Source organism: Cicer arietinum, chromosome 1 (assembly GCF_000331145.2).
Source record: "Cicer arietinum cultivar CDC Frontier isolate Library 1 chromosome 1, Cicar.CDCFrontier_v2.0, whole genome shotgun sequence".
Lineage (NCBI taxonomy): Eukaryota > Viridiplantae > Streptophyta > Magnoliopsida > Fabales > Fabaceae > Cicer > Cicer arietinum.
In genome coordinates, this window is record NC_021160.2 from 40,387,462 (window position 1) to 40,404,522 (window position 17,061).

The 17,061-nt window shown below is 29.0% G+C and overlaps 1 protein-coding gene across 1 annotated transcript; it reads right to left on the reverse strand.

Annotated features, from left to right (window-relative positions):
* Nucleotides 1-13,915: 13,915 nt before the first annotated feature.
* On the reverse strand, nucleotides 13,916-16,578 carry LOC101505598 (zinc transporter 1). The gene is made up of 3 exons (XM_004488489.4): nucleotides 15,819-16,578; nucleotides 15,311-15,460; nucleotides 13,916-14,304 (listed from the first exon to the last, which is right to left on the reverse strand). Exons 1-3 carry the CDS (start codon nucleotides 16,470-16,472, stop codon nucleotides 13,999-14,001), a joined length of 1,110 nt encoding a protein of 369 aa, XP_004488546.1. The 5' UTR covers nucleotides 16,473-16,578; the 3' UTR covers nucleotides 13,916-13,998.
* Between the last annotated feature and the right edge of the window lie 483 nt (nucleotides 16,579-17,061).

The window sequence follows — 17,061 nt, forward strand, 5'->3', positions numbered from 1 at the left end:
TTATATATCATTTAAATAAGTAAATTGCTATGACATTTATTTTAAATTAAAAAGAAATAAAAGTCAAATACATTAAGATCATACCCATGCACCTCTAATAATTAATTGATTAATTAATTAAATTAATTATTGAACATCTGAAACATTTAAATATACATAATTCAAAAGCCACCGTCAATGAAAAAAAAAAAAATTCCAAAAGCCATGTGCATTTAATATATCACACGGATCAAATCATAAGCAGCGAATATGTTATCAATCAATCTTCTTGTATATACACTAGTTTATTAGCTATTTAAGCCAATTAAGAGCCAAAATCAATTTGGAATTAAACGACATATTACGAGTAAACAAATTGAATAACTTCTTTAAACCAAAATATCATTTGAATCAATTTTGGTGATAAATTCAAATGATAATATAATTTTTCATTTAATTGAATTTTTCCTTAAATCAAAATTAAATTCTAGAAACAATTTGAATACAACGATAATTATTTTATTATGATTCAAATCTATAAAATAATGTATTGGACACAACTTTTGAATCAAAACATTTATATAAAATAACATGCAGTTTGGTCTTTTACATGGTTAAAAACATCCCAGAAAATATTTGACGGAGACCCATAAGTGTATTTTGAAAGAATTATTCAACCAGTTTCAAATAATCTAGCCAAAAACAATTTCAATGCACGATAATATACGAATTATATAAATGATATTCAATAAATAAAATATTAGGCATATTATCATAAGGAAAATGATGTTTAGTACCACAAAGGAGACAATGTGTAAGTTCGACCTTCCAATAAAAAACACACGTGCATTTTTTATTTATTTTTCTCTTGTACTAAATAGCAATCCTCTTATCAAAAAGGCAAACAAACACATAGAAAACATAACTAAACTTTGATCCACTATTGAGGAATTATGAGATAAACTTTAAAAACTCTATTTAAAATCATTCTCTTGAGATATAGATTTCCTTTCGTCAAGGTTCACCTAAGTATAAATTGTCATTAGAAGGATTTATGTGTTTATCTCTTAAAGCGTCAAAGAAGGCAAATCGCTAATAATATTTTTATTTGATCCACATGAATGTTCGCTTCAAAATGACTTCAATGCTACATGTCAACTATAGTAAGGAGGCATACAAAAAATTAGACATTCTCAAATTAGTTTAGAGGAGACACAATATATATATATATAATTATTTTGCTCTTAACTAATTTTTGTTATCATAGAAGGTCTTGAACACTACAAATTCATCATTTTACTTAATTAAATATTTAATTTTTGATTCAACCATTATATTACGTGACCCATAAACACCTACTTATCTAACAATAATATTAGATATTATAAATGATAGTGACATATAGCAATTTACATTGCTATCCAACTAATGAGAAATTCATCATTTTACAGTGATTTTTCAAAAAAGCGTTGTAATAGGTGCATAATAATGCATATATTGAATGTACCTTTTACAACGCTTTTTTCAAAAGCGCTCTAAAAGGTGCATAATAATGTATCTATTGGATACACCTTTTATAACGCTTTTTTCAAAAAACGCTGTAAAACGAGTATAACAAACGCGCAATATATCTACCTATTTTATAGCGCTTTTTTATTTTAAAAAGCGTTGTTGTATCTTTTTACAGCGCTTATTTTTTTGAAAAAGCATTGTAAATGACTTAAAAAAAACACTGTAAAATAAGTTTTTTCGCGTAGTGATCGTGCAATAATTATTTCGTCGTCCAAATGTCAATATGAACACAAGTCACAATATGTGTCATTCTTGTAATGTTTAATTCTTTTTTTGTCGATTCTATAGTAGACACGTAAAACCAATTGACACAATATCATATATTGGTCCATTCTAGCATGGCCATGCACTTCCAAGGTCTCACTCTATCGAGTGGCCTTAAACATAACTCCTGTTATGTATGAGGGACAAATCTTATCTACATCACAAACACCCCTCTACATGGTTAATTGTAAGCCCAAATACTACCTTTATGATTGTCCTACTACGGACAATATTTGATGACATTAAAGGTTACAACTTCTCATGTAGAGATCATCGTGACTTTAAGACGAATGATTATTCACTATGGCCGCATGAGAATCGTTAATGACACTTATACAACAATTATGTAGAACTCTCATGGAAGGTCAATCTAGTATAAATATTATTCCTAATATTTATACTTATGAGATGACTTGATATTTCATATCCATGACCCATGATATATGGTCATCAATCTACTCACTAATAATTTTGATGTATTATTGTCGTCCAGATTAACGATAATTCTTTGACTACAGATATTTTAGGAATAACGTTCTAATGTTCAATAGGATCTCAGGATCAAGTTGTAGAACGAATAAAATATAAGAAAAATGGGATTTGAATTGTGTTTTATGATTAAATAAATTTTTTTTTTTTGTGTGGCTATGCTAAAGTAAAGAAGGTGTGTAGGTGAAAAATAACAAAGCAGAGAGACATAACGATTTATCTTGATTCACCACCAACACGATAGCCACGTCTAGTCCCTTCAACCTAAATGATTTAATCCACTAGTTCACCAAGGAATCATATTTACACTCGAACACCTACTAGTTACACTAACTATGTTCAATCTTCTTAACCTTCTAGCTTAGTACAATCAAGTTGTTGAGAAAGACAATCAATATTGAGCTAGGTTACAAACAAAAGGATTTTTGAGCTTTTCTAAATTAGCTATCGCATAAAGTGTTTACAAAGTAGTTACTTCAAACTTTATTTCCACTAGTGTGAAACAAAGTGATATTGCACAAAAGTGCAGATGTGTTTTTTGCTTGTGTATTCTTGCTTGTCTTTTGGAGGAACACCCTTTTATAGAGAACAATTAGGGTTTTCTGACCGTTGTCCTGATTGCAATAAATCATCATAATTCATGAAGTTTTGTATTGTATCTTTGTGGAATTGATTTGCTAGAGAAACTTTCCAAAAAATTCTTTAGTAAATGACTCAAAGTATCTTCTTTTAAAACAATTGGGAAACAAATGATACAACGATCAAAGCATGTTGTATGAGCTGCAGATAATTTAGCAGATTCATAATGTTCATAATACAATGTGCAATTGCTTTGTCCTCTTTGGGCGTTGAATTTTTCAGAACATTGACTTTTTTCATAGAATACATAATAATTCAAAGTTAGATGATTAGATGCTTGATGTGATTATCAAAGGCAGTTACTTGTTTGTCACGCTTATTAGAGACATATTATTGTTTGTCATGCTTATCAAATGCAGAGGAAAATTATTGCTTGTCATACTTATTAGAGGCAAATAAACATAACCCATGTGAAGTTCACCAGATGCAATTTAACTACAACATTGCTTGCGTTTTCAGAGGCAATTGGAACACAATGTTGTTCGCATATCAAACTTAGAGAAATAAAGTGAGGAGAATTCATGTTGTATCTTTGTCTTTGTCCAATTATCAGAGGATACAATGAAAATCTATTAAACAAACACTTGATATCAAACCTGCACACTTAATCAAAACTCCAAATGATTAAATTGTTTCCACAAAAGATTTTGTTATCATCAAAACAAGTGAGGGGCATATTTCTTCAAATCAACTTCAATCCAACAATATCCCCCTTTTTGATGATGATACACATCTATTTTTGTGAACAATTTGTTGAGATAAAGAAAACAAAGAGATAATATAGTAATAACACATTACAACAAAACTCCTCATTTTTAAAAAAATTCATGTTCAATTCGTAAGATGAAATATATTCTAACAAAGTAGTTCAATATGCATTAATTACTGAAAGTTAGAAGAAGAAAAAATCATTGCTTACGATTTCTAAAAATTACACATTATCCTTTTTTTTTGTTATCAGGCAAAAGTGGAGGAAAGAAAAGAGAAAAAAATACATAATAAAAAATAAAAAACGGAACAAAACACTAGAGGTAGGATTTATGAGCCTAGCAATAATTAAGTTAACGGTATTTTAAATGTCCACCTGATTCTTGGCAGTCTTTACCATAAACGCCTCAACCTTAGCAGCCAGACGATCAAAATTTTCCTTCATAAAAAATTGAGAAGACTTCAACACGGGGCTACAAGGAGATAAACAGGCTTGTAGAGGCAGAATTTGCAGATCCTATAGAAGCGGCAAAAGGATCATCTAGAGTGTGAATCTCAATCTATGGGATGAACACATGAAACTGTAATGGTGCGACTAGAGGAACCATATAAGGTTCTAGAAGGATATCACCATAAGAAGAAAAGGCGTCCTTTGATGAGCCTAATGAGGCGGCTGTTACAAGCTTTATGGACCCATTGCTCTTGGCTTTCTGAAATCCATAAGTAGATGATTTTAGTTGTTTTTATGAAAGCTATAGAGTTCTGGGAAGCCAACTGCAGTCCATGATCCATATTGCCCTGAATCCAATATGTGACAAAGGAAATGACTTTGTTCCACTAGGTTGAAATATCATTAGGATGCAAACTTTGAGCGTTTTAATGTCGGGTGTGAGATTTTGGCAATAAGGGAGGTAAGAAAGGTCTGGATGTTAGGAAAACCAAAAGGAATAGACGATTGGCAGATGGATGATGGAAGTTGCAGAGTTAGAGGGAAAGGTAGGGAGGGAAAAGTTAGAGGAGTCTTTTGATATGTGTGTAACACCCCGATTTTTAACAACTCAAATGCATTTCTTTTAAAACAACCTAATAAAATAATACGTCGTAACACAAAATAGCAAGAATCATAAATAATTACGTCATATATACAAATAAGCTAAAATAGTTTTTGGGACCTATAATACATCGGTCATACCCTTGGGTATTCTCGGCAGACACCTGCACATAAGTATTGTTCCAAGAATGCTATATCCCCCGTGATCACGTAAAAAAAATGGAACATGGACCCATCAAACAAAAGTCAACTACCAAAGAATGTCATAGGTACAATCATCTCAAAACAAAATAAGTACAACCACCAAAAGAAAGACACTAAGACTATAACAAATAACTAATCTGATCATCCACTAACAACTACAGTAACATGGGCGATCTCCACACACTTCACAAGTTTCTTTTGACGCAGTATTTCTCTGGTATCAGTCGGTGGAACGAGCTCAGGTATCATCTAAGGGCAAAGCCCAATTTCCACAATAATGTAAATGGTCACCAACCGAAATTAACAATTAACATTTAACAATTATGTCTTAAAGACAAGCAATAACCACTTAGCAATTATGACATGATAACAACAATAACAGAACATGTATATACATGTATCATATTATAACAAACATGACTCGCGTGCCAAGCACCCTAATTCAATGCTTATATGTCAGTGCACATGATTCTAGAATTTCCAAACCTTCCACGAGGGGTGTAAATCATAAATATACCGCCTCTCACAGACCAATACTAATTACCGAGGTGCGACCTATCACAAATCAGCGCAATTTACCACGATTTACTAGGGTGTAGTCCCTCACGGATAAACACTAGTACAGTCTCTCACGGACAAACACGATTTACTATGGTGTAGTCTCTCACAGACAAACACCATAGTTAAATCCTCGTAAGGATAAGATATACCAATCAACTCATGGAACCATCCTGTGGTCCATCACGGTCACCACTAACATCGTGGCCCATCACGGTCACCACTAATATCGTGGCCCATCACGATCACCACTAACACTATGGCTCATCACGTTCACCACTAACTATGACATGCATGAGCATACTCTGACTCTTTCACAACAATTATTATGTAAATGTAGCTATTAAAAGACTTCCCTTTTAATACTCATTACACACTTATAATTTTTCATACTTTTCACATAACATACTCAAAACATATTCTCCTCAATAAAATTCATAACATATAGCAACACGTATTATCACTCAATAATGCATCATCACATCAATATTAGTCATCACATATTCACACATCAATCATACATCAATCACACATATAAGGTCCCTATGTGCAAACTAAAAAGTTAGAAGGAGCTCTTACCTTAGTTATAGCTTTTTCAATAGTTATCACTACCACAATCAAACACAACAAAAAATCTTGCTCGTGTCGACACCTTCAATCAAATAGTGTTTGACTTATTCAAATTAATCCCTAAAACTTTAACTACCTTAGAAAACCTTTCTTACTCCTAAACCCCTTAAATTATATTTCACTAAAAGAGTTTACAATGTATAAAGACTAATAATATTACTATACATAACACACTTTCAACATATAAAATATATTTTTAGAAATGAACATCATTTAATTTTTCAGTGAATTCACTAACAATTATTCGAAACGTTGTAAATTGTTTTTCTACAAAAATTCCACACAACCACAATTTTTTCTCAAATTTGCCATAACTCATTTTTTTTTTCTCTCAAATAACTACAAGTTTGATCCACTATATTTCTTAAGGACTAAATGTTCAATCAAAGTATTTACCTCGTAACAACATAATCACACAAAACATATATCAATGAATATTTGTTCTAGTTTCAAAGTTCTAACTCTTTGAAATATTTCATCATTTTCAAAATATATATTTTTCAATAAAGTTTGTATTTTAATTCATGAAACTTGGAATCTTTAAAAAAAAAATTAACTCAAGACTTTAACCTTTACTTAATAAACTTGAAATTTTAATTAAAATCATGCAAACTTTTCTAAAATTTGAAAGTATACATATACAAGCTTGAAACCATAATTCATTAATTTTCCTTTAATCACAAGTTCAAAAATTTGTAAATCATAGGTATACATTCTTGATCATCAACCATAACCACTATCCTTGGAAATGCATAAAGTAATAAAAATTATTTTTCTTTAATCACCACAACAATATCAATATATCAGAGTTCTCTCTACCGCTAACTCGGTGTCAACAGTCTCGATTCCTTTTCGAGACTCAAGGAGCTAACTACATAAACATAAGGATTCATAACAATTTGTTCACCGTCAAAATTTATCCAACCATATCATAATTCCAAAATTAAATTCTTTTCACATAAAAAATAACTTTCACAACCAAGTGATACATTATTTACATAAAACTGAATAAAAACGAATATTTTCCAATTCACACATGCGCATATTCGATAATTCAAATATTTTTATCCTTTAAGTTATAACACTCAACCATTAGAGCACCAAAAATTTGAATTAATAAAATACTCTAAATTTCAGTTTTAAACTCAGTTCAATGGTAATTAAAAGAGTAACATTTGTAACTCTAAACATTTGAAATTCAATCGAACTTTTTGCTCAAACTCTTTAACTTAGATAAAATTTGAACTTTTTAACAACTCTAAATTTTCTTGTAAAATTTAAACTTCAGTTCAAACTCGTTTATTTGAAAATAACTCATTGCATAACTCAAACAGATCAAAAATCAATTTCTTTTTAACCATTACTAACAACATTAACAACAAGGATTAATTAATTAATTAATTTTTTTTAAATAACACGCTCAACTCCAACACCTCCCTAATTTCACATTAAACCAATTTAATCAAACAAAACGAACAAAACATCATCTCCCATAGGTTTGGAGTTTTTTTTTCAAGCACCAACACTATTATTATTATTTTGAATAGAAATGGAGAATATTAGGAAGTGGGAAACGAGACTGAGGGTGTAGTGGGTTTGTTGTCAAGGGTTGGGTTCATATATATTATAATTAAATAATTAGGTATCTTAAAAATACCTACACTCGTCGTAACTCAATTGACATGTGAATTTATCAATAACAAGTCACATTTTAAAATTCTCTTTGGTAATAAATTTTTTAATAAGCTAATTAAATTATACTCTAATAAATAATTTTAATCGGTTCTCCAAAAATATATATATATACATATATTTTAAACATATTACTAACTATAACAACATATATTTTTGGTACTTAATTCATAAATTAAAAATTGGGCTAAAGGCTTAAGCAATTCAACACAAAATACACTAAAATTGCATAAATTAGTGTTTAAAAAATTTAGGGGCTTACAATGTGTAAGAGACTAGGTCGATACGAGTTGTTGCAACATGCACACCTTCAAGGGGAATGGGATATGGATAAGGCGAAAAGATGGGGACAAGTACTGCAGTAAAGGAGGAAGAAAATGGTGGTAAAGTAGTGGAGAGGTATGTGTTTGAGCAGATGTACGAGGCTTGTGAATGAAGGAATTGATTTTGTATCCGAGTGAAGAAAAGTGCTCAGTTAGGGTAGCTTCAAATAGCCAATGGCTAGTAAATATCCAAGTTTTTTTGTCATCAAACTTGATGTGGATTGATTCATCAATAACCAATTTTTCTTTGTTGTATACTCTATAGACTTTAGACCTTTCAGAGTATCCAAAAAAGATGCACTTTTGATATCATGAGCTAAACTTGTAAAGATTGTCTTTGGTGTTCAAAATATAGCAAATACAACCAAACTCATGAAAATATAAAATGTTGGGCTTTATCCCATTCCATAATTCATACGGAGTCCTATTAAGAATATGTCTAATATAGATTCTATTTTAAATGTAATATGTTGTGTTCATTGTTTCTGTCCAAAAGTGCTTGACAACATTCATTTCGTGAAGCATGGTGTGTGTCATTTCCTAAAGACATATATTTTTCCTTTCTACAACACCGTTCTGTGGGGGTGTTTTAGAAGCAGAAACATTATGTAAAATGTCATTCTCTTCACATGAATTTTCAAAAAGTTTGTTATTAAATTTACCTTCATGATCACTATGAATTGTTGTTATACAAAAATATTTTTCATTTTGTACTTGTTTACAAAAGGTAGTGAAAACTTTGTGTGACTCATCTTTGTGTTTTAAGAACTTTTCCCATGTTCATTTGGAATAGTCATCAATAATAATGAGTCCATACTTTTTACCATTGACAAAATCAGTCTTGACATGGCTAAATATAACAATATGTAGAAGTTCGAGTGGTATAGATGTTGAAACAACATTTTTAGAAGAAAAAGATAATTTTGTTTGTTTCCCTTTCTAACATTCCTCACATAGAATATCTGATTTATACATAATATTAGACAAGCTTCTAACTTATTCAGTTCTTGATAATTGTGAGATTAACCTCTAGTTGGTATGTCCTAATATTTTGTGCCATATAAGTTATTCGTCAATTACAAACATAAGAAATTTGACTTCTTGTTTGTTTAAACCAAATAAGTTTATTTTGTAAATGTTTACCTTTGGCTAGTAAATAATATGGATCCATCTGTTTGACTTATTTTCTTATATGACTTTTGATTGAAGACTACATCATAACCATTTTCGTTTAATTGACTTATGCTCAGTAGATTATGCATTAGTCCTTTTACAAATAAAACATTCTTAATATAGGGAAGAAAACCATTATCTATTGTGTCGTGTCCAATGATCCTACCCTTCTGATCACCTCCAAAACCCATGAATCTTCTGTTATTAAGGGCCATGTCTTAGAACATAGACTTTTCACTTGTCATGTGTCATGAGCATTCACTGTCCAAGTACCATGTTCTGGTGTTTCAACTTTGTTGCTAAGGATATATGTGAGATATATTATTTTATTTTTAGGTACCCAAACTTGATTGGGGGTCGTAGTTTGTTAGTTCTGAAAGGTACCTTGTCTTTCCATATTTTCAACATAGGACAAGTTATTGGGTTTTGACCTCTCTTAGAGCAGTATGTACAAACAGTGTCAGGTTAATTAAATCTAGGATTTCATGTATTTTCTTCAAAGCCTATGCCACATTTATTGTTTCTGCTGAAGCCATAATTCAACAACTTGAATTACAAAACACCTTACTCTCAAAGTCAATCTTCTCAAACACTCTAACAATCCCATAATTTTGAGGAAAGACACATCTTGACTCGACCAACAATGTCTTCTCCACATAATCTGACAAACTCAGATTGATGAAGGCACACTAACACCACTATCGGGTTTGAATACAAAGGTTTGAAACTTGAGTAATTGCTTCTAACAAGTTGATTATAACAATGACTATCACACTCTAAGAAAAATATTTAGAAAGTATTTCTCATTCGAACAATTGTTTCTCTATTTGAACTCTAAGATGAATTTCTGCTGAAGCCATAATTCAACAACTTGAATTACAAAACACCTTACTCTCAAAGTCAATCTTCTCAAACACTCTAACAATCCCATAATTTTGAGGAAAGACACATCTTGACTCTACCAACAATGCCTTCTCCACATAATCTGACAAACTCAGATTGATGAAGGCACACTAACACCACTATCGGGTTTGAATACAAAGGTTTGAAACTTGAGTAATTGCTTCTAACAAGTTGATTATAACAATGACTATCACACTCTAAGAAAAATATTTAGAAAGTATTTCTCATTCGAACAATTGTTTCTCTATTTGAACTCTAAGATGAATTTGGAATTTTGAGCTTGAGTTCTTTTACCATTTTCTAATTTTTCGATGATCCTTTTCTTCAGCCTTGAATATTTATTTATTTATAAATAAAACTAGGCCTTCAATTTAATCATTGTTTAATTCTTAATTGTATCTTCATTCCTAGCTTGGTCAACAACAATCTTATTCAAAAATTATTCTGAGCAAGATGTTTTTTTTATAATATGTTATTTAGCTAATTCTTTATTTCTGAATTCAATCTGAGCAGTTTTTCTAGATTAATTTTGTTCGTATTTTGTTCTTATTGAATTTGTAAATTCTTCAAGTTGATTATGTTCGTATTTTGTTCAAATTAAGTTTGTAAATTCATTAGATTGATATTGTTCATGTGTTGTACAGATTGAGTTTGTAAGTTTCTTTAGATTGATTCTATTCATATTTTGTTCAAATTAAGTTTGTAATTCTTAAGATTGATATTGTTCATGTGTTGTACAGATTGAGTTTGTAAGTTTCTTCAGATTGATTCTATTCATATTTTGTTCAAATTAAATTTGTAAATTTTTCATATTGATATTGTTTATATTTTATTAAGATTGTTTTTGAAAATTCTTCAAATAACACTTCCTTCCTATTTTTACAAAATCATTTCCTAACGAGAATTTTCTTAAGATACAAAATAAATTAGGCATTCTTAGTTATCCCATGCACTGCATATGTCATTTTCATTGTTTATATATTATTTGTAAATAACTACTGCATTGGTTTAAGCCTAGTGTTTTACTACATGCCTGTTGTATTTATGTTATAAATTCCTTTTAAATTTTCTAGATTTCGTCTATGTTTTAAGTACCATGGTTTCGACTATTACATTGGCTAGTTTTTATAATGTATCGTGTGTAGTTTTTTGTGCAAAATTACCATGTGTTGTTTCCTTTTGATTTTGTTTATTTCAATGATGATTTTTATGCTTTTTGAGTAGTCATTGATTGTGTCATTTCCTCTTTTTATATTTGCATCAAGTTTCAAGTTTTTTTAAAAGCCATGCTTTCACACTAACTAAATGAGACATTTCTATTCGGATGATATTGAAAAGTTCATCAACAAAGTTTTGTCATCCTAAAAAACATGAGTATGTAAATGAATGTTTCCTTATAATAGAATTAATGTTTAGATGTATGTCAAAATCAAGTTTTTTTTTTTTTGTGTCCGTTGATTCTTCAATTCTCAATATCCACAACAGTTCTTGAATCAAAATAATCTTATGGAAACTTCATATTATCATGCATAACATTATATACGTGTTTGTAACATCATGAAATACATCAAAAATATTTCTAAGTGATTTTTAAATTTGTAAATTGACTAATATATTTGTAAATCGATCTAGAGAGATCCTATAATCATTTCAAGGTATTAATGACAAATAAATCAATTTGTTTGATATGTGTAACATCCTATAAATAAAAAACTAAATATAATAAGAATTTTTAAATATAAAATATTATAATTTATATATTATCATTAATAATATTATTATTATTAGTATTAGTATTGTTAAAATTACTATTATTGTTTTATGTTAATGTTAGCATCGTTTTAAATATGTGATGATAAAACAAATTTGTTAAAAATAGGCATAAAATAACATTTTATATTAATTAACCTTCTTTTGAGATAAGTTGTTTGGTTGTTCCGATAACTAATATTTCTATTACTATCTATTAAAAATGTTTATCTATTATTATGCTATCTAGTTATTAATAAGTATTACAAATTCCACCAAACCGAACACAACCAAAATTTGCCTTCAAAAATTGAAATTCATTGACGTGATATGATATACAACAATAATATCATAGTACTGAAATTACACTTTAATATATTCTCAAATAAAAATAGACTACACTATTATTCGCACGTAGAAAGATAGAAAACGAACAAAGTACACATCAGGACAACAACTAGTGAATTAATGAAAAGAGTATTGATCAATTTCAATTTAGTTTTGATTCAATATAGGTTGAAAGAAAAGTTAGATATTTTGAATAGTAATTATTATAAAAATATACTTTGTCGAAAATTTAACTCTATTAAAATCGGAATTTTATTAAATACAATCTTAGATTATGAAATTGATTAATTTGCTATTTTGTTTATTGAATTTCCATTTTTTATTCTTGTTTGAATATGTATTCTTTGAAAATTCATTTTATATTATGTGTTTTTAATGAATGTTGTTATTGTATATTTAAATAAAATAATATATTTTAATTATGATTTTATAAAGATTGTTAAAAACAAATTATTTTTATCATGTGTTTGAGATGAACTTATACTCCATATGAATGGGTCTTGTACCCCACATTTATTTATCTGTTTGAGTTATGTGCTCCATATAGATAGAATTTATACCTCATATGAGATGAATTTTAAACTTCACACGCCATTGAATTGATTGATTAATTTTTTGTAAAATAAATATGTATTTGATTTATCTTAATATTATAGATGTGAACTATTGTTGATTTTAAGTGAATGAATTATTGAAAGTGATTTCTTATTATAGAAAAACTATTTATATTTCTAAAGTACGTTTGGAAGAATGTAGGTGTTATGGTCGATTATTCCGGTTACTATGTCGACTGAAAATAATACTTGTTATAAAATTGTGTACATTATTCAATGGGATTTAATATCTCATTAAAATCTAAGGAGTTCTAAACTTTTTGAAAAATCATTCCATTAGTAAGCTAGTAGATCATAAATAAGTAGACATAGCGTCTACATCACATTTTATTTTAAGATTAGTTATTAAATATCTAATTTTAAATAATTTAATTATTAAAAAAATTTAATTGTAAGAATTTATTTTAAAAATTTTACAATATTATTTATTTCGAACAATTCATTATTTGTACTTTATTCTCTTATAAAAAAATGAAAGTTTTTCATCAATTGTTAAACACGTGTAAGTAAGTATTACAATGCATAAATTATCTCATCAAATTTAAGGAATTTTGTTAGTTGACTTATAAGTTATTAAATCAACTCACACTGTTCAAATTTCAAATCTTTAACTTTCAAACAATATGTGTGAGTTGTTTCACACCTATTCTAGAATCAATTTTTGAAATTGACCACTAGTCTATTTTATTACACCCATCAAAGGGTTCTAAAAAGAGCCTCAAAGTTGTTTCCACTTTCAAGTGTATTTTTTTTGTTGAAAAGAATTCTCATTCAAAATTTTAATAATTGTGGATATTTTAGTAGGATTCTGATCCTCATCATCAATCATTCAAGGTCTTGATTGAAAAAGCCTCCAATTCCCTCCCCTCATTTTATTCTTTTGTTAGACTCTTAAATTGCATTAATGCATAGGCGCATATACTGTATTTCTGGTTTGTCTTTTTTTTTTTGGGTATAATTACTAGTTTATGTTCTAGTGGTGCTTATTTTGATGTAGCACACTATTAAATAAAAAAATATTAAGAAAAATAAATATAATAATATAAAAGGGAGATAAAAAAAAAGTAAAACCAAATGGAAGGAATCTGAAACACTTAAAAACTTAGGCCCACTTGGCCAACAATGACATGCAACCTGCACCTAAAAGAAGTGAAATATTTGCTGCAAAGTGCATTTTCAAATTGTTTTGCAACCTTGGGCTCATAAAATCTGCTGCAAGTAGGTCAACTAATGCCATGTAAATCAAAATTCCAGCTGAAGCAGAAGTGAAAACCCCTTCAACAATTAAAGAAGTTGGATCATTCTCTTTGTATACACTTGATACTGCTATCCCAATTGCTATCCCAATTGGTGTTGTTAGGGAGAAAAATGTTGCCATAATTGTTGTAGACCTAGACTCAAATTTTGCCTGCACAAAATATCTTCTAATTAGTAATTCACCCTCACAATTAAACACATACACAAATTATTAATTATTTTTGTAGTAAATATTTTCTTCGACCTTAAATATAAACAAAATTGAGTTAAAGAAAGTTGACATATTTAGTATAATTAGTCCAAATTGTACCAAATACGTCGATTTTCTTTGATTCAGTTTGTTTGTATTTTAGGTCAGACTTTAATTTCTCTAAAAAATATTAAATTTAATTTGATCTCTCATATATAAATTTATAAATTATTTCTTAATATGACAAATAATGGCGCCGATTGTTTATATGTGACAAGTTGGTGATACTGATAGACAATTTAAGGACTTATTAGTATATTTTTTTTCTAAGAGCCTAAATTAGGTGTCAAATTTTTCAAAAGACAAATAATTATTTAGTCTTGTTTTTTAATATAATGTTTTTTTGGGTCTATATTTTTAATCTTATATATCTTAGTTTAATTTATATAGTGTGCACAAGTAGTACAGCCCAAAAGGAGTCTCAATTCACTAGGGACTTTTTGGTATTTTTCTCTTTTTATGTGGTAAAAGTTAAGAAGTGTAATGTAAATTTGTATTAGATAGAAGGATGTCGTCATAATGGCAACATTTTGCAAACCGTTTCTCCTACTTTCCAAACTGCATAGAAAAACATCCACACGCAACTCACTTTTGAAACTTTTTCTATTTTAGCAAATTTAATTCTAACTTCATAACTTCACTTTTTTCTCAATACCTTATATGATTTGATGATGGGACAATGAGGAAGACTACTTATGTTGAGGGTAAAAATAATTTGAAAATGTGATCCCAACAAAAATAGATTTACATATCTAAAAATATATATTTAGATTCTCTTCTTTTTCACGCAATCATTCAATAGACAATTTGAACCTCATTCTTTGAATTGTTTATTCATAATTTGACCTTGATTTTATATTTAATTGGAGATATTTCAAATACATACATTAATTAAAAATTGAAATACCTGAGATATGCAACCACCAAGCCCCATTCCTTCAAAAAATTGATGGAAAGACAAAGCCACTAGGAGAGGCTTAATGGTATCAATGCTCTGTGCAGTGCCTAAAGATATTCCAATAATCACTGAATGGACCACAATTCCTAGCTCCAACACCTTACAAACATAACAGAACCAAAATAATCATTAATTAGGCACACACAAAAAAAATTAACAAAATACTATAAATATTTATAATATTTATTTATATACTTAGCAACAACACATTGATCTAATCAAGCGGTCCAAATTTCAGAAAGAAAAAAAAAGTGGTTTGATTGAAAATATTATAAGTGATTAATGAATTTCAATTAAAATCAAATCAATCGAAAATATTAATTTCTTTAAATCTTAAGTGAAATAATAATTGGTAATTTTATTAATTTTCTGATCGAATTCTGAAATATTGTAACTCTTTCTTTCTCTTGAGTTTTAGAAATTTGGAAAGAAAAAAAAAAAAACACATTGAACTTACTTGTGATATGATACGTTGCCTAATTAATTCAGATGAAATTGAATCATGAGAAGAATTAGTTGATCCATGAGCATGACCATGTGTAGCATGTGTATGAACATGTATATGACCAACATGTTCATTACCTCCAATTTCAACATCATCATGAGGAACTTGTTTTGAAAGGTTATTATTATTAAAATGTTGCCTATGATAATAGCCACTAGCAAATGAATCAACCATCAAAGTAGCAATTGAAGACAACATAGCAACAAATCCAGCAAATGGAAAATTCCCCCAAATATTTTCCTTAAGACAAGGTGAATTCAATTTCTCAAATGCTTCCGGAAGTATGTGAATGAAACCGGTTGATAAAATCACCCCTGCCGCAAAGGCTTTAATCATGAAAAATAAGTCATTATTAGGACTTAGAATTGGAACTCTTTTGCTTAATAATGGTAGGCTTACACCAACAGCACCGCAAATAAGGATAGAAGCAATTGAACCAAGTTTGTAATGAAGGGTTTTATTGTTTTCATCATTTTGTTTGGTTTGTTCTGTGTCACATGTGCATGTTGTGGTACATGAAACAAGTGTTGGAAGGAAAAAAATTACATAAAAAAATGATATATTTGTTAAGGTGGTTGTGAGAAAACATGTTTTTGTGTTCATCATTTTGTTGTTGTTGGTGGTTTGGGAATTGGGAATGACCCAAGTGAAATTTTGTATGAGGAAGAGAAAAGAGGGTGTGAGTGTATGAGAAAATGTTTATACTAACTTGTGTTATTTAAAGGGTGTCGAAAAGTTTGTGTATTTAATTTATTACTTCTTTTGACCCTATTAATAAATATTATCTCGAATTATTTGTACCCTATTAATAAATATTATCTCGAATTATTTGTTTAACTAAAGCTCATTAGTCATTTAAGCTGAATTTATTTAATTTATTTATTATCTTATTTTACTATATAAAATGGACAAAAGGGAAGAAAATAAAAGCCACTCTCGAAGGCTGAAAACGTAAGCATCTTAAATAGCCATATCAAACCCCGCAAGTTAGATACTTCTTCTATACTTTAGTAAAAAGGAATGCTTTTTATTGGAAGGAAGAAAATAGTCCCCGTTTTGTATGGTATTTCTTCTAAATAATTTTGTTTTATTAATGATATAGTATTTGATGAATATCCTTTATGGTAAAGATTTTAACGAGATAGTTCTTTCATAAAAGATGTTGTACTCTTTTTCTTTTATTTGGATTTTTTTC